Source organism: Leuciscus leuciscus (assembly GCF_965113295.1).
Source record: "Leuciscus leuciscus genome assembly, chromosome: 5".
NCBI classification, from domain to species: Eukaryota; Metazoa; Chordata; class Actinopteri; order Cypriniformes; family Leuciscidae; genus Leuciscus; species Leuciscus leuciscus.
Genome location: NC_138729.1, coordinates 24586947 through 24613550, shown reverse-complemented (window position 1 = coordinate 24613550; position 26604 = coordinate 24586947). Strand labels below are relative to the sequence as shown.

At 43.9% G+C, this 26604-nt stretch overlaps 1 protein-coding gene across 1 annotated transcript in view; it reads left to right on the top strand.

Annotated features, from left to right (window-relative positions):
* Positions 1-5088: 5088 nt before the first annotated feature.
* LOC309500165 (nitric oxide synthase, inducible-like) overlaps positions 5089-26604 on the top strand; it is a gene marked incomplete at its 5' end in the record, with an annotated part of 33049 nt that continues 11533 nt past the window's right edge. Inside the window, 10 exons of the mRNA XM_082171734.1 lie at positions 5089-5132; positions 5896-6005; positions 6316-6667; positions 7621-7783; positions 7875-7966; positions 14541-14682; positions 14837-14976; positions 15118-15292; positions 15385-15486; positions 15653-15847. Coding sequence (XP_082027860.1) covers positions 5089-5132; positions 5896-6005; positions 6316-6667; positions 7621-7783; positions 7875-7966; positions 14541-14682; positions 14837-14976; positions 15118-15292; positions 15385-15486; positions 15653-15847 — 1515 coding nt within the window. The remainder of the gene's footprint in view (positions 5133-5895; positions 6006-6315; positions 6668-7620; positions 7784-7874; positions 7967-14540; positions 14683-14836; positions 14977-15117; positions 15293-15384; positions 15487-15652; positions 15848-26604) is intronic.

Genomic DNA, 26604 nt, shown 5'->3' with positions numbered 1-26604 from the left:
TGTCTGCCTGAGTATAATGTAGATTATGTAACCTATGCACATAGTTAATTTGTACAACAAAAATTTATTTTATTTATTGAATAATTCCATAAAAGAATTTTTTAAATATTAAAGGTATACTGAGGAAGTGTAACGGTCACCAGCTGGTGTGCCCTTGAAAGCCACCAGAGGGCACTCCACACCAGACTATCATGTTTCACTCACTAACTACATTTCCCCTAACTCACTGCCCGGACTCATCATTTCTGATTGCATTCACCTGTGTCTCGTCACCCTGTTAGTCTCAGCCTATTTATACCATGTTCACTCATTCACACACTGCGAAGTTTTGTATGTTGTTGCACTGCATTTCCGAGCGTTTTTCCTGGTTTCATGTCTCTTGGTTTTTTGGATTTCTTGCCTGTTCCCTGGATTACTCTTTTGCCTCTGACCCCTGCCTGTTTTGATTGTTTGTTTGTTTGTTTGAACTGCCTACCTGTGTTTTGACCCACTGCCTGTACTTTGGATTACGCCTTTGGATTGCCCATAATAAAGCTGCATTTGGATCTCAACCTTCAAGTCTCAGACCAGTTCGTGACAGGAAGGTCCTAAGTGACCGAAACGTTTGTTGAATTTGTAAAATGCACTGAGCACTTTTTGCACTTGTATAAATAAAGAAGATTGCTAGTAGCTCAGTATGTAATCCTTTTCAGATACATAGCCTAACAAATCATTTTTAATATATATTTTTTTTTACACTTTTTGGAAAGGTGTGTGCGTAAATGAGGAAATAGCGGTAATGTGTGTGTGTGTGAGTAAGAAACAGGATCATGACAAAATATTATGCCGCTAATGAGCTTCATTCCACAGTCATGTTACCAGTATTTGCATTAGTTGCTCAATATATCACTTTATTAATGTTTTAATTTTTATCGAAATTGTTTTATTAACTAAGTTCGGGAGGAAAGTTCACTTAATATAAAATAATTTAGTTTCAATTTGACTCTAGCTCCATATTTAATCTGGATCTCACAGAAACAAACTCGCCACTCTGATCTTCAGGGTTAAAAATGTACTTTCTAATTGATGCCTTCAGCTTGCTCATACAAAAAATAATCACTTCCATACAACTTGCTAAGTCAGAGAAAGACAGTAATCAAAAGGTCTCTGATGACGTGCTTACTGCTCCATTCATTTGTGAGCTTTCAGTTTGCTCGATCCTGGACACAGATTTGTGTAGCCTCAGCCTCCTCATAATCTACATGTCATAATGATTTCAGAAGAATGCAGAATAAATTACATAATTAAACAAGAAGCCAATTCAGAAATGCTAAATACATAACTTAAATTGCTCAAAGATGAATCTGAGAAATGCATACCTGACAGCAGAGAGACACACAGCAGTGAGTTCTGAGTCAGGAGTTGGGATTTTTCTGGTTTTCTGTTCTGCCAGTTTTGCTTAAATACTCAGACCAGAAAAAAAGAGCTGTAAATATTTACTACACAAATATTTTTGGAATTGTGTAGAGCCTATTAATGTGCCCCAAAGGGTTGCACCTGGTTTCGGGGGAGAGGAGCAATGATTATCAGGTAGCCTATCTTGAAGGCACACCACCCACAACAGGGGAACAGAATTCTTCTACGTTTCCAATCTTTCTCATAATATAAGTGACTGCTGTGAAATTGAGATAATTTTACCAGTCATTGGTAAAGACATTTCAAATGATACCAAACATGCAGGGAAAAAACAATTCACAAGATATATCGAGACACAACTTCGAGTCAGAGGGAAAGGAGAGGGAGTAGGTAATGGGGGATGCATAAGCGAGGAGGGAAGGCGGTGGCCTATGATCTTTCTTTGAGATCCTCATGCCAGATTAGTGAGTTGTATTGCAGGGTGTTTGATCTTGTGTTCTGTCTTAGCTGGAAAACCAGTCTTACAAGAAGATTTATTTAAATGTGTTATTTTAAATGTTTATAAAAAAAAGCTTTTTTTCAGGTAAAAATGCCCATTTTTGTGTCTTGAGTAAACATACATTTGTCTGGTATCACTGATGGAAATCTAGGAAGTCAGTGGTGAAATGCATTGTTTAATTAAGCCTGAGCTCATCAGATGGCGTTATGTGCTTTTTTGATCATGGAGGAATTGTGTAGATTAAATTCATAGGCTGAAAAAGAAAAAGAGGAAATGTCAATCACGGAAATGTATCTTAAATTCATCTGCCATCAATTCAGCTGGAATTTACCTGTTTATTTAGCAAACTGTTGTCTATCAGTCTGTGGACAAGGGGGAGCTTCAAGACTGGTGAAGATTGCTAGCCTGGAAATCCAGACCTAAATCTGAAAGATTAATGGTCTGGCATCCACTAATGAAAATCGGCCAGCTCGAGGGGTGGCACCAAGCATGCATTTGAAAATGTCACTGCACGCAATTGGATAACACTACGACCAATCACAACAAGCCCCACCGGCGGAGCTAACTGGTAGATTAGACTCTTGCCGTATCCGGTCGGCAAAACAGCAAAAACGCCCTTCTTGCAAAGGAACGATTCGAGTGCCGTCTTCTGTTCCTCTTTTAGATAAAAAGCCAAGTCTAACTCGTTCATTGTAGCGGCCAAAGCCGTTTCAAACAACTGGTGTTCATCCATAGCCATCTTGCAATGTTTACTAATGACTTAGACGTCACAGCGCTGTCATCATCTGTTTAGCTCGCCTCTGGCCCGCCTATATCAGATAACCCGATGTGATTGGTGCAGCTCGGATACAAGGGCATATTTAATGAGCATCATTACTCGACACCAGAGTAACTCGCTGAGCAAATTCAACTTGTGCTCTAATGAGAACTCTGGATTTACAGGGTAGAAGATTGCAGAGTTATTATAAATCTGTGTCAGACAATAGTTGATTGATGATCAGACTGTTACATTAGTGTCATTGGTTATCTTTAGAAAACGGGAAATGGCAATGCAAAACTTGATGAATGCAACATAATACACATTACAGAACTAAATATTACATCAACTTCTATAATTCCATAATGTCCAGCAGTTGTAGGCTGTTCATTTCTGCCTGTTTCTAATCTTTTTAATGTCTAATATGTTTATTTTACATATTCCACGTATTTTCTAATATGTTTTCTGTTGCCTGCAATGCTGGAAATCAAATCATAAGGTTCAAGTGCACTAGAATTGTTTTTTTCATTGTCTCCCAATTTTGGGGTTTAAAGTGGAGAGATACAATTGAGCAACTTGGTTATGCCAAATGATAATGTACTATTTATATTACTGAGGAAAAAGGAGAGCAATTTTAAGTAGAATATCTTTCTTTTGATCTAGGAATTCTCTAACTTTGTGTAGTCATTCCTTTTCACATCAAGGAATGCAGTTACAGGTGCTTTTGATTGTTCTATAGCTCACACCCATGGGAGGCAAGGATCCGCCCAGTGTGGCATCCTCAACTGGACTATATAATAGGATGTTAAAACAGAAGACCAGAATGTGAAACAGATTACTACTGCTGTTTAGGTACTGAGACAGAAACCGTACATAGGTAAGGTAAATACTCCATCTGTGTTTCTTTCTTTCATTAATTTAACAAGTGCAGTGCCCGTGCAAAATCAGTTTTTGTATGTGTTTTTAGTAATTGTTGGTTTGGTGTGTTTGAGTGCTCATTGTTACAATTAAACAGCAAAAGTTCAGTGACATTTTTATTTGTGCATGGTAGAAAGCAAATACTGATACTGACATAATGACATACAATTTATAATGGTGATATTAGGTGACATGTATTTGGGTATCTGTGTACAGGTAGCAGGAGTTTAAATTAGATTAGATTAGATTTACATTAGTTTCTACTTTGTTGTCATTGTGCAGATTATAGAGACAATGAAAGGCAGTTAGCATCTAACCAGAAGTGCAAAAATGCAGAAAAGTGCAATGTAAACAGTATAGACAGGTAGTGCAGTATAAACAGAATAAACAGTATGTGACATATAGTGCAGTGTAGACAGTAGTATACAGTTAATGAAGTGGTACAGTAAGGATATGGGGATTTGCCGTCACGATCGGTAAGAGTAGAGTTAACCTCGTTTAAGCCTACATAGCCTACACGAGCTATCCTGTTGAATAGGCAGGGCAACTATTTAAGATAGCATATTCAGCATCACATAATTACAGGCTAACTTCAGCGTGCATAACACAGTAATAAATTAGCATTGAGACCAGGCTATGCTTGAGCAAACAGTTTGTGAATAGGCTACTACAAATGATGGCCGTGAAGGAGACTGTGAACGCATTGAATAGGATATTTAGTTGGTGAATATCATAGGCTACTATTACACAGTAGCGATAACGTTAAGCGCACCAGAATAAAATATAATATTTAGAAGTAAACAGTGTATCTGACTTACAGATTCAGTTAACATCCACAAATGAATACGCGCAACGATTCAGGGAGCAGGCTACACAGTGAACTCCGAGAAAACGCTACTTAAGCTCTGCTGCTTTCTTCGACCCACTCTGTCTCTGGTCCTGCTCTGTGCTCACTCAGTGTGCAGTGTGAGAGGGGGAGTGGCCAGCGGCTAGAGCGGCAAAAGCCAATGTGTGCTTCTTTTACCAATATATTTACCAATATATTTTGCATTTCTAATCCAAACAACGTCAAACTTGGCACTGCATTTACTCTTGCTCGTAGCAAGACACCTGTCAAGTTTGAAATCCATCGGACTAATGGTTCAAGAGATTTGCGAATAACAGACACACAGACAGACAGACAGAAAGACGTTCCTGTAATTTATAGATAGATGGCAACTTTCATTAACTTGCTTTCACCATGTCTTTCCTCTTTAACATTTTTTTCTGCATCATTTTTGATAGACATTATTAAGATTTGGGTGCAATAATATTTTCAGCAGGATGGGAAAACAAGCCCAAATCACAAATGTAAAAGAAAATCCGACTGTGCAGTCTAAGGTTAGTAACGCTTCTCATAATTTGCAACATTTTTATTGTGTCCTTCTGTTTGGTTAATATATACATTTTTCATACTAGCAGTTATCTGTTGATCGCCCAGTTCGATGTCCATTTGCTGTTCATTTGCGAAACTATAAGGATGGCTCGACCCACCAAGATAAACTGCATCACAGAGCAGCTAAGGTATCTTTAAATTGCAATCAAAATAACTTCATGTTTACAGCATACTTGTGGTGTAGCAGTTAAGGATTGATGAGCATTCTGAACAATTTTCTTAAACTTAACACAAGTATTATGTGGATGTTACACAGAAGTTAATAAAAATCAAAATTGTAATGAGGTTTTGAGGTTGTGAATGAAATTATTTTGTAAAGCATTTTTTATAGCTTGAAAAATGACTTAAAATACATCTTAATTTCCCCCCCTCCAGAATATGCCCTGCAATTCAAAAACTTGCGAGGGCTCCATAATGAATCCCAAATCTCTGATACGCGGTTATTCCAAAGTCACACCTTCCTCAGATGACATCCTCACACAGGCAGTGGATTTCATCAACCAGTACTACAAATCATTCAAAATGTAGGAGCAATGCATTCTCTAATAAAAATATTATTTAACAGCATTGCAATTCAAGCATTACAAACAAGTATTCTAATACATACATGAATATTATTATTGTCACGGTCACCAGCTCAGTCACCTGTCACTTCAGCACTACATTTCCCATACTCCCTCCTTGATCTCACCTGCACTCCTTCAGCTATCACCCGCACCTATTACTCATCACCCTTGTCAGCAGCACCACATAAAATCATACACCTTGTCTCCCCAGATGGTCCAGTCTCGTTAAGACTAAGGGATACTTACTTGCGTTAGTACGCTCTGTGCTGTCATTAAAGACCCATTCACTGCATTCCTCTATTTCCAAGTCTGTGTTCCATAACAGAAGACTGGACCAAGACAGCAGTCAGCACCATGAGTATTCCAAAAATAAAGCGGAAAGACAGCTCATCCTTCCCGTGATTCCAGAGTCCGCTCCATTCCAGTCAATCCAGAGTCCGCTCCCTTCCAGTCCAATACAGAGTCCGCTCCAGTCCCATCCAAAAAATATTTGGGGTGCACCAGCTCATCCCAAACCTTCCATGGACTCTGCACCAGAAACCATCAGGACCGCCTATTCAACATCTTCAGCCTTTCCCCGGGCCTGAAAGGTGGTGTCCAACAGTGTGGACCTGATGGCAAAGTCAGCGGACCCTGCATCATTTCGGTCAGAACGGCTCTAAGGAAGTTCTCTATTACTCAGTACTCGCATCCAGAGTCCACTCCTAAGTCCATTCCTCTGTGTAAAATCCCCAATCCACTCCAGAGAGTGAAACCTCAGAATCCACTCCAGAGAGTGAAATTCCCGAATCCACTCCAGAGAGTGAAATGCCTGGATCCGTTCCAGAGATGGCTCCAGCCCCTGGTCAGAGTCCAGTAATTGCTCCAGCCCCTGACTGGAGTCCAGTGTCAGCTCCAGCCCTTGAGCCCGCTCCAGAGTCCGCTCCAGTCCCTAAGCCCGCTCCTGCCCTAGAGCTTGGCCAGGAGGTCACCCAAGCTCCTCCCAAGAAAAATGTGGATGAGCCAAACACCCATGGAAAGGCCACAGAGGCTGATCCTTGCTGGTCTCCTGAGCTGCCGGCGCCTCCCTGGTCCCCTGAGCTGCCAGCACCTCCCTGGTCACCTGCATTGCCGGCACCTAATTGGTCCCCTGAGCAGCCTGCGCCTCCCTGGTCACCGGTACCACTCTGGCGGCTTCTTAGCCTGCCGGCACCATCCTGATTACCTGCCAAGACTCCAGGACGCCCGCACTCCCTCCATGGTTGGACTCCTTTTGGCGTGAGGATGCTCTTTCCCGGAGGGGGGAGAACTGTCACGGTCACCAGCTCAGTCACCTGTCACTTCGGCACTATATTTCCCATAATCCCTCCTTGATCTCACCTGCACTTCTTCAGCTATCACCTGTGCAGGACCTGTTACTCATCACCCTTGTCAGCAGCACCACATAAAAGCATACTCGTCTCCACAGATGGTTCAGTCTCATTAAGACTAAGAGGACTACTTACTCTCCAGCATTATTCTCCAGCGTCTATCTCCAGCGTCTGCTCCCCATTGTATCTCAGTGTCCTTCCTGTGAGTGTTCTCCATCACCCATCATCAGTGATGTGTGTGTGCACCAACCATCTGTCTGTTCTACCATCCACTATCTCCCTTATCTGAAAAAAAAAGACATTCCATTATATTCCATCTCCATTTATCAAAAGTCTCATTGTCTTAAAATTCAACACTCAATTTATACCTCTCCGTGCATCCAGCCTGACTGGAAATTGCTAAACACTCTTTATAGGCTAATCCGCTAATGTAATCACACATGTGTATTGATATGTGATTGTCTGGGAGGAGAGGTAGAGATCCTGTCAACTGCCTTACTTTCATTTTCACTCTGAGAAATGTTCCTTATGTGAGAGGTTTGAGGTTTCAGGAACCCGTCAAAGTAGAATAATAGATTAAATTTTTTTATTAGGCTACTAAAAAAAGTAAACATACTTCTTTCGACTTGACAAACAGGAATGGAAATGAAATAGTCAGTTTACTTTACAAGGTTAATAACCCATTCTTACCTTTTGTGCAGCCCCAATCCAACGAAGCACCAGGCTCGCATTGAAATTGTCACACTGGAGATCACCCTGACCGGGTCCTACTCACTCACTACAGATGAACTCACTTTTGGGGCCAAACAGGCATGGAGAAATGCGCCGAGGTGCATTGGCAGGATCCAGTGGACTAATTTACAGGTTTGAGAATTTTTTTGCATACTGTAGTTCATGGCTAGCACTTCTACAGCCATGTTGTGCATTTATACTAATATAGCCATCTCTTCTGCAGCTTTTCGATGCGCGTAAGTGCAAGACCGCCGAGGACATGTTTCATGCCTTGTGTACTCATCTTAAGTATGCCACCAATGGAGGAAACTTGAGGTGAGTTTAATGTATTTATTGCAATACAGTCATTATCATCAGATTTACCAAGGCAGAAATCTTGCAATGCAAGTGAAATGCCAGGACCAAAAAAAAAAAAAAAAAAAAAAAAAAAGTTTAATGTAATGGGTCAAACAAATAGATAAATAATGGATAGATAGATAAATAAATAAATGTATTCCTATTTTGAAAATTTTTGCTAACACATTTAAAAAAAACGTTTTTAGAACATGGTGGTGAGGTTCAGAGATTCCGACTAGAGATAGTTGGGATCACCTCTATGCACGGCTTGGGCTCTGGAACCACACTCCTCGAGAGAGGATGGACTCTTCACCACTCTGGAGTTGCCCATGGTGAGAGGCGGCGGGCTGGTGTGGGTTTGCTTATAGCCCCCCAGCTCAGCCGCCATGTGTTGGAGTTCACCCCGGTGAACAAGAGGGTCACTTCCCTGCGCCTTCAGGTCGGGGATAGGTCTCTCACTGTCGTTTGTGCCTACGGGCCAAACGGCAGTGCAGAGTACCCGGCCTTCTTGGAGTCTCTGGGAGGGGTGCTGGAAAGTGCTCCGACTGGGGACTCCGTCGTTCTACTGGGGGACTTCAACGCCCACGTGGGCAGCGACAGTGACACCTGGAGGGGCGTGATTGGGAGGAACGGCCCCCCTGATCTGAACCCGAGTGGTGTTCTGTTATTGGACTTCTGTGCTAGTTACAGCTTGTCCATAACAAACACCATGTTCAAGCATAAGGGTGTCCATCAGTGCACATGGCACCAGGACACCCTAGGCCGGAAGTCAATGATCGACTTTGTGATTGTTTCATCTGACCTCCGGCCGTATGTCTTGGACACTCGGGTGAAGAGAGGGGCGGAGCTGTCAACTGATCACCACCTGGTGGTGAGTTGGATCCGATGGCGGGGGAGGAAGCTGGACAGACTCGGCAGACCCAAACGTACTGTGAGGGTCTGTTGGGAACGTTTGGCCGAATCCCCTGTCAGAGAGATCTTCAACTCCCACCTCCGACAGAGCTTCGACCAGATCCCGAGGGAGTCTGGAGATATTGAGTCCGAGTGGACCATGTTCTCCACCTCCATTGTCAACGCGGCCACTCGGAGCTGTGGCCGTAAGGTCTCCGGTGCCTGTCGAGGCGGCAATCCCCGAACCCGGTGGTGGACACCGGAAGTAAGGGATGCCGTCAAGCTGAAGAAGGAGTCCTATCGGGCCTGGCTGGCTTGTGGGACTCCTGAGGCAGCTGACGGGTACCGACGGGCCAAGCGGACTGCAGCCCGGGTGGTTGGGGAGACAAAAACTCGGACCTGGGAGGAGTTCGGTGAGGCCATGGAGAAGGACTATCGGTCGGCCTCGAAGAGATTCTGGCAAACCGTCCGGCGCCTCAGGAGGGGGAAGCAGTGCCCTACCAATGCTGTTTACAGTGGAGGTGGGCAGCTGTTGACCTCGACTGGGGATATCACCGGACGGTGGAAGGAATACTTCGAGGATCTCCTCAATCCCGCCGTCACGTCTTCCATTGAGGAAGCAGAGGCTGAGGACTCGGAGGCGGACTCGTCCATCACCCAAGCTGAAGTCACCGAGGTAGTCAAGAAACTCCTCGGTGGCAAGGCACCGGGGGTGGATGAGATCCGCCCTGAGTACCTCAAGTCTCTGGATGTTGTGGGGCTGTCTTGGCTGACACGCCTCTGCAGCATCGCGTGGCGGTCGGGGACAGTACCTTTGGACTGGCAGACCGGGGTGGTGGTCCCTCTTTTTAAGAAGGGAGACCGGAGGGTGTGCTCCAACTATAGGGGGATCACACTTCTCAGCCTCCCCGGGAAAGTCTATTCCAGGGTACTGGAGAGGAGAATCCGGCCGATAGTAGAACCTTGGATTCAGGAGGAACAGTGCGGTTTTCGTCCTGGTCGTGGAACACTGGACCAGCTCTATACCCTCTACAGGGTGCTGGAGGGTTCATGGGAGTTTGCCCAACCAATCCATATGTGCTTTGTGGATTTGGAGAAGGCATTTGACTGTGTCCCTCGCGTGGAGGGTGCTCTGGGAGTATGGGGTTCGGGGCCCTTTGCTAAGGGCTACCCGGTCCCTGTACGACCGGAGCAGGAGCTTGGTTCGCATTGCCGGCAGTAAGTCAGACTTGTTCCCGGTGCATGTTGGACTCCGGCAGGGCTGCCCTTTGTCGCCGGTTCTGTTCATAACTTTTATGGACAGAATTTCTAGGCGCAGCCAGGGGCCGGAGGGGGTCAGGTTTGGGGACCACACAATTTCATCTCTGCTCTTTGCGGATGATGTTGTCGTGTTGGCCCCATCAGACCAGGACCTTCAGCATGCACTGGGACGGTTTGCAGCAGAGTGTGAAGCGGCTGGGATGAGAATCAGCACCTCCAAATCCGAGGCCATGGTTCTCAGTCGGAAAAGGGTGGTTTGCCCGCTTCAGGTTGGTGGAGAGTTCCTGCCTCAAGTGGAGGAGTTCAAGTATCTTGGGGTCTTGTTCAGGAGTGAGGGAAGGATGGAACGGGAGATTGACAGACGGATCGGTGCAGCTTCTGCAGTAATGCGGTCGCTGTACCGGTCTGTTGTGGAGAAAAAGGAGCTGAGCCGTAAGGCGAAGCTCTCGATTTACCGGTCAATCTACGTTCCTACTCTCACCTATGGTCATGAGCTGTGGGTTATGACCGAAAGGACAAGATCCCGGATACAGGCGGCCGAAATGAGCTTTCTCCGCAGGGTGGCTGGGCGATCCCTTAGAGATAGGGTGAGAAGCTCAGTCACTCGGGAGGAGCTCAGAGTAGAGCCACTGCTCCTCCACATCGAGAGGGGCCAGCTGAGGTGGCTCGGGCATCTTTTCCGGATGCCTCCTGGACGCCTTCCCGGGAAGGTGTTCCGGGCATGTCCCACCGGGAGGAGACCCCGGGGAAGACCTAGGACACGCTGGAGGGACTATGTCTCCCGGTTGGCCTGGGAACGCCTCGGTGTCCCCCCGGAAGAGCTGGAGGAAGTGTCTAGGGAGAAGGAAGTCTGGGCATCCCTGCTTAGACTGCTGCCCCCGCGACCCGGCCCCGGATAAGCGGAAGAAGATGGATGAATGGATGGATGGATGGATGGATGGATGGATGGATGGATGGATGGATGGATGGATGGATGGGTTTTTAGAACATTTCATCGAGGTTTTTGGTACAATATCAGACATTACTTTAGTATTTTATTAAATGTCATAAGAAAAGTAACAATATAATAGGCTCAGTGCTGGGTAGTAGCTGATTACATGTAATCTGGATTATTTACAAAAATGAAGTACTTGTAAATTATATTATGTTACCCTTTTAAAATACTCGCAATCAGAATACAGTTTCTTTTTTATTGATTACATGATTACATGTTATTCTCACAATAATAGTAAATTATTTATAATTCACTTTGCCTCCCACTACTTCTTTTTTGAATCTTTTTAATAATTTAACTTTTAAGAAGTGTTTTCTCAACATTGCAACATTGCTTAAATCAACTCCGGACAAACACATTCATTATTATTTGAATTATCACTGAGTGAGTCATTTAATCAAGTATTACTGTCTTTGGAAGTATTTTGTAGGGATGCACCGATACCTCTTTTTCCAGAACGAGTCCGATACCGATACTTTCATTTTTGGTGCTCGCCGATACAGATACTGTATAACTGATACCTGTATTTTCACTGCATTTGTAATTTTTAAATGTATTGGTAGAGAAACCAAAATAATATAAATCATATTAGTTGGCTTAATTTGTTCATCAAATAAATATTTCCTTCGGTTATTTTCATGCTTAATTAAGCCTGCTAAAATGCATTTTATGAGCTTCTGTTACTTTCACTCTTCATTCTATTGCTATATCATATTTTATCTTTCATTTTATAGTACAGCACTTAGAGCTGCTCCAGCAGGGCTCAGTGCTGAGGATTGGGTCAGTGGTACAAATGTTTAGACACCAGTGAAATATACATTCTTTATTCCAATTTTGATACTACAACAAAAACTACAGTAATCAATCAAATGTGAAAAAAAAAACACTGCATATTTATTAGGCTACTGAATAAATTAAATATAGATGGATCTTTTTGTAAAGTTACAAAATGTAGTCTATTTTGTTAAGAGCAGTGAGTAATTTATGTGTCCTTTGTTTGATTAACATTAAAACACAGAAGCAGGTTTATAAGACTGCTGCCCCTTTAAGACCGAACGCACGGACCCCATTTATACTGTGTATGTTCACTTGAATTCGTCAGTACAAGCAAGAGACGTGAAAAGACAATTCAATTCAATATTCGCGCGCTGAGACGCTGGTTTTCGGGGCGCGCGCTTTGGATGTTTGCGTTCATGTAACTTCTTGACATTAACACGTCCTGTAATAATGTAGGGAATCACTCGTTATACACACATCAAGTAACAGTTCATGTTTTACATATACGATTTGGTTTTAATCCAAATAACACGTGCTGAGTGAACGATCAGCAATCAAGAGTATTCAACAGAAGTGCTCTCTGCTCTCTCTCTCTCTCTCTCTCTCTCTCTCTCTCTCGTCAATGTAAATAATAAGCTTGCATCATGCCTCGTTTTACTTTCTTTGCCATTGACATCCGACTGAACAACAAACTTTCCACTGGCGTCTGTAATAAAGTGATGCGCTCAACCAGCTCGCGCGTCTGTGCCGCTGCGCGCTCAATCCACTGCGCGTTTTTCTCTTATCAGCTCGCGCACCACAGCTATGTGTTACTATATTTCGTTTAATATTCCACTAATAAGATACATTTACTTCATAGACAGCCTTCTTTATGATCCCCATTATACTGTCTGTTGTCCGTGTTTCTTTGTCTGGACACAAGTGTACAAACTCTGCCTGGTATCGGTTGTTGGTATCGGAGCATTTTTACGAGTAGGAGTAGGCTACGAGTACATGAACTCAGTATCGGGCCCGGTGCGTCCCTAGTATTTTGTCTTTCAAACACATTAAAATGTACAAATTCACGTCATTTTATATTTACATGCAATGCAAGGATTCCCCAACTTTTTCATGAGCTGAACCTCTTTGACCCAATATATTTACTTGAAGTAGGCCTACATTGGTTAGGTCATAATAAAATTAAGTCAATAATAATAAAAATTAATCATTATTATTATTATTATTATTTTCAATAAGTTCTCTGATGGCGGTTGATGGTCACATGACATGCAGGTAAACAAATAACATAATTATATATCTATATCTTTATCTAGATCACATAATTTTCTACATGGCACAGCTGATTGGTTGCTGTTGCATTAGCGTCCAATGACCTGCGGCTCTGCAACAATAGCACGCTCAGTGGCCTTGCACATCATTTTAAATCTTTTTTCTTTTTAAATGGTGATAGTGTATTGAGAATAACTCTTTCATCGTCTTATCTCTGTACTAGTCTTTCCGCGTTGTTTTGATGCATTTTAAAAAGATGGACGATAGATAGCTTCAATCTTTTTGACAAACAACAAAAGATAATGTAAATTACAGTATGTAAAATGTTTTCTAAACTTTATAATTTTAGTGTACAGTGTTTACTATAAGAGGGTAGAAAAGTACTTTTTACTCTACTCACACAAAATTTTTTGGAATGTAATGGTACTTTTACTTGAGTATATTTTTTCAGTACTCTTTCCACCACTGCAATTGCATAACACTAGACCTGTGCTTAGTAAATCACTCCACAAGACTATAAACATTATGTTTAGTTTAACTCTATTGATTGTTCTTTTAGCGTGACTTGACGCAACACATTTAGCATAGCTAATGGAAACATTATTCTTGGAAATAAAAGGATGCGTCATTAAAGTTATACCCCTAAATATGGTAAACCCTGTTTAAATCGCAAAGCATATATCACTTTAACTGTTTTCATATCCATTATAACAGAACAGCAATGACGTACAATAGACCACTGCTGCTGCATGCAGACACTGCAGCTATATGCTTCAGTGATTCACTCATGCACTGTTGACATGATGCTATTTAAAAACATTTCTAACATGAAGCTAGTAAGCTTGTGAAGATTGCTCCATTTAGGAATTAATAACCTGACCACAATATGCGCAGAGATGTGTAATAAAACACCAATCAATTATCTTAGATGTTGATTTCAGCCAGGGGCATTCTGAAAGCGTGCTGCACTTTCTGAAGCTTTTCTGAAGCATGCTGCATACTGCTACCAGCAACACCCCGTAGTCAACATCCATAAAATATCAATGTTCGGAACAGTGCGAAGAATTCAAAAACCTTTAGAAACTCATACGAGAGTTCAGGATCACACACTATGAGATGGGTTAAATAGAGAGATTAAAAAGACCAATTTCTCTCCAAAATGGTACTGTCACGTGTCAGTGTGTATGTTTGAACTTTCTGTTTCTGTTTGTGTTTTTGATTTGTTCCTGTTCCTGTTTGCCTTTGTTCTTTTCCCGCTACTCCTTTGTTTCATGACAGAATCCCAAAGAAACATATAAACCTTTTATTTAAACTATGACTTTGATTAACTGAGGAACTCCTCTTATCCTTTGGTTTTGGCAGGTCTGTCATCACTGTGTTTCCTCAAAGAACGGATGGAGATCACGATTTCCGTGTTTGGAACAGTCAGCTTATAAAGTATGCTGGATATCAGATGGAAGATGGCAGTGTGATCGGGGACCCAGCAGGTGTGGAGTTTACACAGGTAATTGAAATAGAAGCTTTGAGGAGGACAAATATATGTCCTCTGCTTTATATGATCTCTTACCTTTTAAAAATAAATAAAAAATAAATAGGCATTTGCCAACCATTTGCCTCTGTTAAGAAATAATCACATGATAACTGCTGGAAATGTATAGGTGTGTATTCAGCTTGGATGGAAACCAAAGTATGGTCACTTTGATGTGCTGCCACTAGTCCTGCAGGCGAATGGAGAGGATCCTGAACTTTTTGATATTCCTTCAGAACTGATTCTGGAGGTCCCAATAGAGCACCCAGAGTAAGTCATTTGGGTAATTTCAGAGAAAAGGGGGAGACATTTGATTTCTAATTTTGAAAAATTGAAGAATTGTAGTTTGAGAAAAGTATATCTTTACAGGTTATTCTCTGATTAAATGGTGTTGTGCTTGCCTTTGTCCAGGTATGAATGGTTCAAGGATCTAAACCTCAAGTGGTATGCAGTTCCTGCAGTAGCCAACATGCTAATGGAAATCGGTGGTCTGGAATTCACAGCATGTCCTTTCAACGGCTGGTACATGGGCACAGAGATTGGAGTGAGGGACTTCTGTGACAGCCAGCGCTACAACGTTTTGGAGGTAGTTCGTGTTCACTGTCTCTTGGTGGTAGTTAAGCACAACTTGATCATTTTGATACTTAAGTTTTGCTTTTACTGCTTTATGTCCTGTAGCGCGTTGGACAGCTAATGGGTTTAGAGACACGCAAGCTGTCTTCACTGTGGAAAGACCAGGCACTCGTGGCTATTAATGTTGCAGTAATTCATAGTTACCAGGTAAAGTGTCCTTCCACTTTAGTGTTGAAATACTGATATGCAAATTGATTTAAGATCAACTCACTGTTATTGTAACTGAAATGATACATATTAAAAACAGAGTTAGGAAAGAAGATAAAGCCATTTAGATATTTATTGAACTTTACGTTGCTATATTGCTGTGCAGAAAAATAAGGTCACCATCACGGACCACCATACAGCAAGCGAGTCCTTCATGCAGCACATGGAGACAGAAGTTCGTGTGCGTGGAGGCTGTCCAGCTGATTGGGTGTGGCTGGTTCCACCCATGTCTGGCTCTATCACCCCTGTGTACCATCAGGAGATGCTCAACTACATCCTTTCTCCCTTTTTCTATTATCAGGTATCAAACTTTCTATTTAAAAATCAAACATATGTTTAGAAGGGGTGGACAATTTTAGACCCCACTAGAGATATAACATATCAACAAGACTGATACTATTGTTCAAAAGTTTAGGGTTAAAAGTTCAAAAGTTTGGAGATTTAGTTTTTATTTGTCAAGTATGAATCAAAAGTGACAGTGAAGACATTTATAATGTAATTTAAAAAAAAAAATATATATATATATATATAAATCTGTTCTTTTAAACTTTGTATTAATCAAATAATCCTAAAATATCACAAAAATATTAAGCAGCACAACTGTTTTCAACATTGATGATGATATAATAATTAAAGCTGCAAGCAGCATTTATCGGGGTTCAAGCGGTTTAAGGCCTTTAAGCACATGCGTAAAATTATATTATGTTTTATTTAGCAAGCATGTAAACACTTAGAAAACTTAGGAAACCAAAAGTAATTTAGAGATTCAGTCAAGAATCATTTTTTACAGACGTAAATAATGTATGTTGGATGTTAATAAGGAAGTTCATCCTGATAATGCATTGTCAACATTTGAAAGATTATTTTACCCTTTGGTGGACAAACATGCACCTATGAAAAAATGTACAGTGAAGAATGTTAGGGCACCATGGATTGGTAATGAGTTGAAAAACATTATGTTTGAGAGAGATGTGGCAAAGGGTACAGCAAACAGAGCTGGGAACAAGGAGGATTGGGACGTCTATTGCAAATTAGGAAATCCAAAATACCCCAAAATTTTGCCATCGTGACAGGCTAATCTGATGCTTGCATTTTGTCCGCCTTGAGCCAAGGACTCCGCGCTCGAACCCCTAATAATAATAATAATGTTGGAGAGGCGATTGGACTGTTAGGTTCTGAGTAGGTAATGGATGAGTAAACCCTTTGGGATGCCGGTCAGAGCACAAATAATGAGGAGACAGGTGATCAGATTAACTCTGTGTATTGGAGGTAGATGGATGAACCACAGAGGTATATTCAATGATGTACATAGTCTGGAAAATAAGTACAATAAAGCAGTAGCGTAGCGCAAACTGCGTTGGCCCACCCGCATAATTAGATGGGGGATTCACCTTTTCATTCAAAATCGTGAATTAGTACTGTGGAATTTAATAGTATGTAATTATTTCGTATTTATTTATTAAGAACTTTTCACACAAAAAAAAAAAGAATAAAAGAAACACCAACAGTAAAACAGCAATTACATTAACTTGTTAAAATGCAAGGGAGCACATGTATGACGTCAAAATATTTTTTCTATCTGCAGTATACAACAAAGATTCATGACGTTTAACATTCAATAAAGGTAATATATATTACCTTTAAAATCCTCCAAAGCGCCCCTTTCTCCTAGCATTTTTCTGCGCAAAGTCCTTGACAATGTCTGTTATGTCCATCTGACGCGCGTGCTGGCTTTCAATGCTGAGTATCGCAAGTTCAGAAAGTCTGTCCTGGCTCATTGTGCTTCTCATGCAGGTTTTTTATTAGTTTTAGTTTAGAAAAAGATCTCTCGCCACTCGCCACATCTGAGTCCATGTCTGGCGTATCATTCACCACAGCCGCGCCCGCGCCCGCGCCCACGTTAGAAGCAGTAATGTCCGTGATGACACTGCTAGCAAACTCCTGAGTAACGTTACCCGTGCTCGCTCTCGCAGCTCCTTCCCGCTGATTTGGAAGAAATATGGATGAAATTTTCGGTAGTTTTGCATTGAATTGCTCTTTTCGGTGTTGGTTAGTCCGTTTTTGAGCTCCGCTGACATATTTTCTTTTACTCATTTTGCGCTCATTCACTCTCTAAACAGTTGCGGAAATTCTTAAAGGACAAGTTCGGTATTTTACACTTAAAGCCCTGTTTACAGATCGTATCTGATGAAATAGAACGGTTAAGATTAAAATTTGGACACATGCTCCTGTCCCGAGAATTTTAGGTTTATTTTGCTTTTGTGGACCTATTTTGCCAAACGCGTCACACCCGCGATTCTTCCGTTGAGAGCTTGAATAATAGACACTCCAGCCCAGTTGGTGGCGATAATGCACATTTGCCTTGCCTTTGGGGGGGGAGAATATTAGGTTTATTTCGGGGGGAAGCGAAATAAACCTAAAATTCTCGGGACAGCAGCATGTGTCCAAATTTTAATCTTAACCGTTCTATTTCATCAGATACGATCTGTAAACAGGGCTTTAAGTGTAAAATACCGAACTTGTCCTTTAATCGTGATTGGATAACAAGGACAACGGATATGGTCATAATCGCCAAACACGGTAGGCTGCAAATACTACCAAAATAAAAGTCCTATACGTTCACTTTATAAAAACGCTTTAATTATTTATTCGAGTCAATTTTGTGCGTGCCCTGCGGGCCCGTCCGCTACGCCACTGCAATAAAGATAATGAATAAACTAAATATACAATAATAAGAATTCACTGTTATATCATGTAAAATAATTATCCTTAATTCACATCAGTGACATTTCTCTATTCAACATCCAGTTAAATAAACAGAAACGAGGTATTCCACAGGAAAATAGGCTGTAAGCAACCATTTGTCATCAATAACATACAGTGCCCAATGCCCATATATGGATAACCTTGTGGCTCATATGAAGAGCATTCAAACAAACATGATGCTAATCACTCGTCTGGTAATATAACATCTTAACAGACCAACATCATGTCATTAATAACCCATAACAATGATCTGCAGCTTAATAAAGAATGAATAGGTCCTAATTATACTTTAAATAATATTACAGATCTGAATAACACAGAACGATCTCTACAGGACATGTCCGGGCATGCACGTATGTCACGGACGCAAAAACTCTGTTCAGATCACGTTTAACACAAATATAATAAAATTGTCTTCCTTTGAGGTCAGTGACTAACATCGTGATATGCCATCTGCAGCAATCACTACGAACAAACAGGAATCAACAACATGGGTAAAGGCTTATTTGTCATACACCTGAATATAAGGAGTTGCCACATAAAATCGACCTTTTAAGGGCCTGGCTTGTCTACAATAAACCTAAATGTTATCACACTGTCTGAGACCTGGTTGAATAATAATATATCAGATGAGGAAATTAAACTGGATTGTTATGTTTTGTATCGAGCTGATAGGGGTACTCGTGGAGGAGGGGTAGCCATTTATGTCTCCTCAATTTTATTATCTGAGTCTATAGCCCCTAAGGAAAATCCAGTATACTTTGAATGTCTTTTCGTTAAAATTAGTTTCCACGTAAATAAACAGATGATTATAGGGAACATCTACAGACCTCCAAACTCCCCTACAGAGTCAATACACTGCATAGGCACTACGATAAAATCTGTGGGTAGCTCAAACGAGATGATTATCCTTGGTGATTTTAACATTAACTGGTTAGATCGGTCATCTTTAAATTATAGAAATTACTTTGAAAGCTTACATCTGACTCAATTAATTAGAGAACCTACTCGGGTTGACCACAGATCCAAATCTTTGTTGGACTGGATTTTGGTCACCCACTCTAACAGAATTACTGAATCTGGTGTTCTACCCGATTGCTTTAGTGATCATTCCATGGTCTTCTGTGTATGGACAATTAGATTACCTCGCCTACCACCCAAGGTGATCAGGGTAAGACAGAGCAAACATCTTAACACTGATTTTTTTATCCAAGATTTATTGGAAATAAATTGGAATAGGTTTCATCTAATCCCTTTTGTTGCGGATGCTTGGAATTTTCTCTATACGGAAGTTCTTAAAGTAATTGATAAACATGCCCCTTGGATATCAGTAAAGGTTAAGGGCCGACATTTACCATGGATTGATGCTGACTTAATACATCTTTTTAAACAAAGAGATATGGCATGGGAAAAAGTACCGCCTGTCAAAGGACTCAGTCGATGGGGCTGTATGTAAACAATTAAGAAATACGTGTACGACTAAAACAAGAAATGCTAAATCGAATTATTATAAAAACTTCAGTAATCCTAAGAAGTTCTGGAAAAGTCTTAATTCTTTATTACACAATTCTACTAAAAGCATTGCTACCAAAATTAAAGTTAATAATAATGTTATCAGTGATCCTTCCGAGGTTACCAATGCTTTCAACCAACACTTTTCCTCTATTTGTAGCTCACAATTTTCAAATTTCTCCTTCTCTAGTTTGGCAGATGAGCTTAACAGTTCCTTTTCATTTGCTACAATAAATTCTACTGACGTTCAGCAGGCAATCTCTGAACTAAAGTCAGGTAATGGTATTGATCCTGATGATCTGGAGATTACGTTTATTAAGCTTGCGTCTCATGTACTGGCATTTCCTTTATCAGATTTATTTATTTAACTTATCTTTATCCACCTCTGTGGTTCCATTTATGTGGAAATCTGTCAGAGTTACACCAATACATAAGGGTGGCGATGCACTTGATCTCAACAACTACAGACCTATTTCTATCATCAGTAGTATAGCAAAAGTGTTTGAAAAACTCATATTTAAACAATTATTCAAATATATTAATGAATTCTCTATTTTGTCACCAAATCAAGTTTCAGACCAAACTTCTCTACAACTACTGCTCTTCTAAAATTTACCAATGTTGTTTCATCTTCTCTAGACAATCACATGTCAACTGGTGCAATATTTATAGATCTCACTAAGGCCTTTGATATGGTCGATCACTATATGCTTCTTGACAAATTATATGCGATAGGCCTTTCTAAACACTCTCTTCTTTGGTTTAATTCTTATCTCCACTGTAGACGTCAGTGTGTCTATGTTAATGGTTGTGTATCACAGTCCTCAATGGAGAAAGGTGTCCCTCAAGGCCCTTCCTTAGGGCCTCTTCTATTTTCTTTATTTATTAATGATCTTCCTCTAATTTGCTCAGACTGTTGTATCCATCTATATGCAGATGACACAGTGATTTACACATCTAATGTGTCTGTCTCTAAGATTCAGTCCTCATTGCAATCTAACTTTAATGCTATTCAACTTTGGTTCCAATCCAACCATCTTCTATTGAATAAGAAAAAGTCATATAGTATATTGTTCCCCACCAAATCAGCTACACGGCAGCAAGATAATAATCTTTCACTCAAATTCTTAGACGATACTCAACTTGCACAAGTTGATGAACTTAAATATCTGGGCCTTTGGCTTGACTCACAACTCTCCTTTAGGAGTCATATCAATTCTGTTGTAAAAAAAGATTAATTGTAATTTACAAATATTATATCGTTCTATTAACTGTTTTACTCAACTGATTAGGTTAAGAATTGTGTCACAGTTAATATTTCCCATACTATGCGGATGTTGTCTATCAAAACACATCAGAAACAAACTTGAAAGCATTAAATGTTGCTTTCAATAATATATGTAGATTTGTGCTGAGATGTCCATTTACCACTCACCACTGTGTAATGTTTGACTCACTGAACTTATTATCACCAAAAGACAGAAGAGAGTATCACTGGTATCAGGTCATTTTTAAATGTATGTATTATGATTATCCTTCTTACCTGAAGGAATACTTAATTCCATATAGAACCAGCTATAGATTGAGACACACTGAATATCTCTCCTTTACTGTACCAAACATCTTTAAAGAGTAAGGGTGTCACGATTCTCCAAATCCTCGATTCGATTACATTTTCGATTCTAAAGTCACGGTTCGATTCGATTCTCGATTTAAAATTTGTTTTGTTTTTTGAAAGCACAGGCTATGCCATTTTTAGACTTTTATGCAATATAATAATATCTGACCTTTATTCGCAATGTACCACACACTACATTGTCAAATTTAAAACGTTTATTAACAACATCATGTAACAATAACTTATATCTTCAGTCAATTGGAAACTTAAACAATTTAACCTATTACCTATTATAGTCCCGGGGCTCCCTGGACTCCTCAGAGCAGTCACAGGCGAATAGCACAGCGTTTTACATTGGGTTCCCACAGCGTTTGCAACGCAGTACGAGAGAACGTTCTCGTAAGGGAACGTACTTGGTTACTTGCGTAACCTCGGTTCCATTAGAGATAAGGGAACGATTACTGCGTTGCCTTGCGGTGCTATTTCGCTCATATCAGGTACTTCGCTTCAGTCGATTTAAACCTAAAGTCCTTTGGCGAGTTTTCTCTGAATTTATACACTTCAGCCGCGTCCAAATTGGCGCGCTCGAGGTTGGCAGGGCGCCAAGCGCTCCTACTCGCCATAGGTTCGTGCAGTTGCCGCAGCACAGCCAATCAGCTCGCTCATACGAGCTATGATGCTCTCGCTGTGCAGCTGCAATGCGTTTTAAAATAAAGGCTTCAATATTCTCGAGAAAAGGAGTTCTCTTATGAGAGGTTCTCTCGTATTGCGTAAGTTTAGCTTACGCTACGGGTAAAGTCATCTTTTCTCGAGATATGAAGCAAAAAATTATTCATTAATTTTTATATCTTGTCAACGCAGTGCGGCAGCAAGCAGACCTAGAGCGGGCAGTCTAGCGTGCTCATAGGCTGCTCTGCGGCAACTGCAGCAGCCTATCACTGAGCCCTTGGCGTGACGTCACGCCCAATGAGCGCGAGCAGCGCGCCTACGCGTCACGGCCCAAGGCGGGGCGTGGCAGAGGGTATAAATATGGGCTGAGAGGCTGCTTTCACTGATTTTTGTCTCTTCAGCGAAGCTCTAGGCATCGCTGATCTCTGAGGAAGCCGCCGTTGAAACCAGCGCTTTGCAAGCCGAGGATTCTGCCTGAGGAAGCCGGCCGCCTTCGCCACCTTCAGCTATCCCTGCCTGCTTCGCTATCCGGCGAAACATATCCTTTTCAATAATGCATTGTATTTCATGTAAAGCTCCGCTCAGCGACAGAGACCGCCATGTTATCTGCACTCTCTGCCTGGGACCGGACCACGCCGCCCTCGCCCTCGCGGCGGGCGGCTGTGAAATGTGCGAAGAACTGCCGATGTCGACCCTGCGGGCTCGACTCGCCTTGTTCGACGCTCCAGCTGTCTCACCGTCTGCCTCCACCGGGCCGCGCAAGAAGAAGCGCCGCTCTCAGAGGCCACCGGAACCCGCAGCAGCAGCTGAGCGCTCGCCGGAGCCCCTCCCGCGAGCCTCGCTATCTCCATCTCCTCCCCCCCTTCCCGACGCGCAGCGGCCGGCCTTCGCCCGCACTGCCGTCGCCTCGGGGGATGAAGCGGACGACGCTGTTTTAACGGACAGCTGCTCTATCCTGGCCTCGGACAGCGAGGAGTGGTCTGGATCTCTCCGCTCCACCTCCTCTGCACAGGAGTCTAGCCGGTCCCGCGCCAGTGTCGACGCGGAACTGCTCCGCCTCCTCACCAAAGCGGTCGAACAATTGGGACTCGACTGGTCCCCACCGAGGGCGCCCGCGCCTAACCGACTTGACGGGTGTTTTCTGCCTAGCCGCCGCCCAGCGCCTGCCTCTAGGTCAGCACCCTTCCTGCCTGAGCTCCACACTGAGCTCTCTAAGTCGTGGAACGCCCCATTCTCCGCTAGACTCCGCTCACCGGTCTCCTCGACCCTCTCCCAAGTGGACGGGGCCGCCGAGAAGGGATATACTCAAATTCCCCCCGTGGAAGATGCTGTGGCAACGCACCTTTGCCCGCCATCCGCCAGATGGCGCTCAAAGTCTGCCCTGCCGTCCAAGGCCTGCAGGACCACATCAGCACTCGTCGGCCGCGCCTTCTCCGCCGCCGGCCAGGCTGCTTCCGCCCTGCATTCAATGGCTGTGCTCCAGATCCTCCAGGCCGATCTCCTCCGAGAGCTGGACGAGAAAGGCCCGGATCGAGCCGTTCTCACGGACCTGCGTAGCGCGACGGACCTCTCCCTTCGCGCCACTAAGTCCGCTGCACAAGCCATCGGGAGATCTATGGCCTCGCTCACCGTCACCGAAAGGCACCTTTGGTTGACGTTGGCGGATATGAGCGAATCCGAGCGTTCAGTGTTCCTCAACGCACCGCTCTCTCCCACCGGCCTGTTCGGCCCAGCGGTCGCCGGGATCGTCGATCGCTTCTCGGAGGTGCAGAAGGCGTCGCAGGCGATGAATCTCTTCCTGCCCCGCCGCTCGAGCTCTTCTGCAGGCCGCTCTCAGCAGCCTCCTGCACGGAACTCTTCTCAGCGCTCTGCCCAGCCTCCGTCTTCGCAGCGACGACAGGGCGGCCGCCCTAGGTCACGCTCAACCAGCCGTCACAAACCGCCTCCCCCCGGGGACCCCGGCCCAAGGTGACGCTCAAGCCTGAGCCCGCGAAGTCCTCCTAGCGGCTGCAAGGAGGAAAAGATGGCTGAGTCCCGCTGCGGCCGGACCGCCATCAAAGCGCCCAGCTCTGCCAGTCCCCTTAGAAAAGGCTACTGCAGCAGCTTACATCGCAGCCAACGAGCCAGTAATACAACTCTCTCGCCTGCACACAAACGCCGTTTTCACGGCGACCCAGAGAAATCTCATAAAGAGTATGGTTTCGGGTTTTCCGGCTCACGCCGAAGGTGTCATGAGTGTAGAATTTGTGCCCACGCCCCAGTGCTCACCACTACACACAAACACGATCTCCCCGGTAACGCTCACAGAGCGCACTCTCATAAAGCGGGCACGCGCCGCTCGAGTGCTAAAGGTAGAGAATGTGCCCGCTCTTCCAGCTGGGCTTACTGCGCATGCGCCCGCTTCAACGCTGGCTGAAAGCGCGAGTGCCTCACCGAGCCTGGACGGCCGGCCGCTTACGAGTCAGAGTGGATCATGGCTGTGTTTCAGCCCTGCAGCCCTGGCTAGCAGCCGAATGGTATCGCACGGGAGTGACGATGGGAGTTGTCTCGCACCGGAAAGTTGTCTCGACAGATGCGACCAACCTAGGTTGGGGAGCGCTATTAGAGGGCAGACCGGTCTATGGCCCTTGGTCAGACCAGGAGAGTCACCTTCATATAAACTGTCTGGAGATGCTGGCGGTCGAGAAAGCGCTCAAGCACTTCCTCCCATACCTACAGGGCCACCATGTACTAGTCCGCACGGACAACATGTCAGTGGTAGCCTATGTGAACCGTCAGGGCGGTGTCAGATCCAAAACACTCTGCGCCCTGGCGGAACGCCTCCTTGTGTGGACTCAGCACTCACTGCGCTCGCTGAGAGCCGCGCATGTGCCGGGTCTCCTGAACGAGGGTCCAGACAGACTGTCCAGGGACAATGTTCCCCTGGGGGAGTGGTCTTTGCATCCCCAAACAGTCCAGTCGCTGTGGCGCCGTTTCGGCAGAGCGGAAGTCGACCTCTTTGCGTCAAAAGACAACGCGCACTGCCCACGGTTCTTTTCCAAGAGCGAGGACGCGCTGGCCCAAACCTGGCCCAGCGGCCCGCTTTACGCTTTTCCCCCTGTCTCTTTGCTGCCACAAGTCATCGGGAGAATCAGGGAAGCGCGCCACACGGTGCTCCTCATAGCCCCGTATTGGGAGAATCAAACTTGGTTCCCAGATCTAATACGGCTGGCGGACACACCCCCCTGGCCGATACCGGTGAGAAGAGACCTTCTCTCTCAAGCCCGCGGCTCGATCTGGCATCCTCATCCAGAGCGCTGGTCTCTGCATGTATGGATAGTCAACGGTTACCCGTTGACTTGCCAATAGGGGTTGTGAACACGATCACACAGTCTAGAGCTCCCTCTACGAGACGGCTCTACACATCCAAATGGTCTGTGTTTAATAAATGGTGCACCGCCCAAGGGCTGGATCCACAAACATGTGAGGTGTCGCGTGTGCTTTGTTTCCTCCAAGAGCTGTTGGACATGGGCAGGTCCCCCTCCACGCTCAAAGTATATGTTGCGGCCATATCAGCTTTTTCCGACTCGGCGCTGGGCCGCGCATTAGGGAGGAATGAGTTCATTATCCGCTTCCTTAGAGGAGCTAGGAGGATGAACCCCCCGCGACCCCCCTCGGTTCCTATTTGGGATCTTTCCCTGGTCTTAGAGGCCATGAAAGCGCATCCCTTTGAACCCATGAAAACTGTGGATATGAAATACCTCACGCTCAAAACCGTTTTTCTGATAGCCCTGTCTTCAGTCAAACGTGTGGGTGACCTGCATGCGTTATCAGTTAACGCGGCATGTCTTGAGTTCGGACCTAATGACTCTAAAGTCATTCTCAAACCGAGACACGGTTATGTCCCCAAAGTGTTGGGCACACCCTTCAGAGCACAGGTCATTTCTCTCTCAGCTTTGCCGGCTACCGGCAGCGAAGTTGACAGTAATCTCCTTTGCCCTGTCAGAGCGCTGAGAAATTACATTACGCGCTCCGCCGCCATGAGGCGCTCGGAGCAGCTTTTCGTTTCGTTTGGTGGGCGCACCAAGGGTCTCGCCGCCTCGAAACACACTCTGTCCAGATGGATAGTGGACGCTATTGCAGCTGCTTATGCGTCTAAAGACCTGCAATGCCCTTTGGGCATCAGAGCCCACTCTACTAGAGGCATGGCCTCGTCATGGGCTTGGACTAGCGGAATTTCTATTCACGACATTTGTACGGCGGCGGGCTGGGCCTCCCCGTCTACATTCGTTAGATTTTACAATCTAGAAGTTCCCGCCCTGCAGGCTAAACTTTTATCAGTCTAAATCTCGTGTAGGCCGGCCCACTTCTGTGCGCGGGCTACTGCTGTTTGATTTAGCCCTCCTGGTTGAGCTGTACAATATAAGGGTTGGTTAGTCAGACCGGCCGCGCCGTTCTGTTCCCCCTACTATGTGCTTATGTACTTGCGCTAGCCATATCATTGGCCGCCTGGC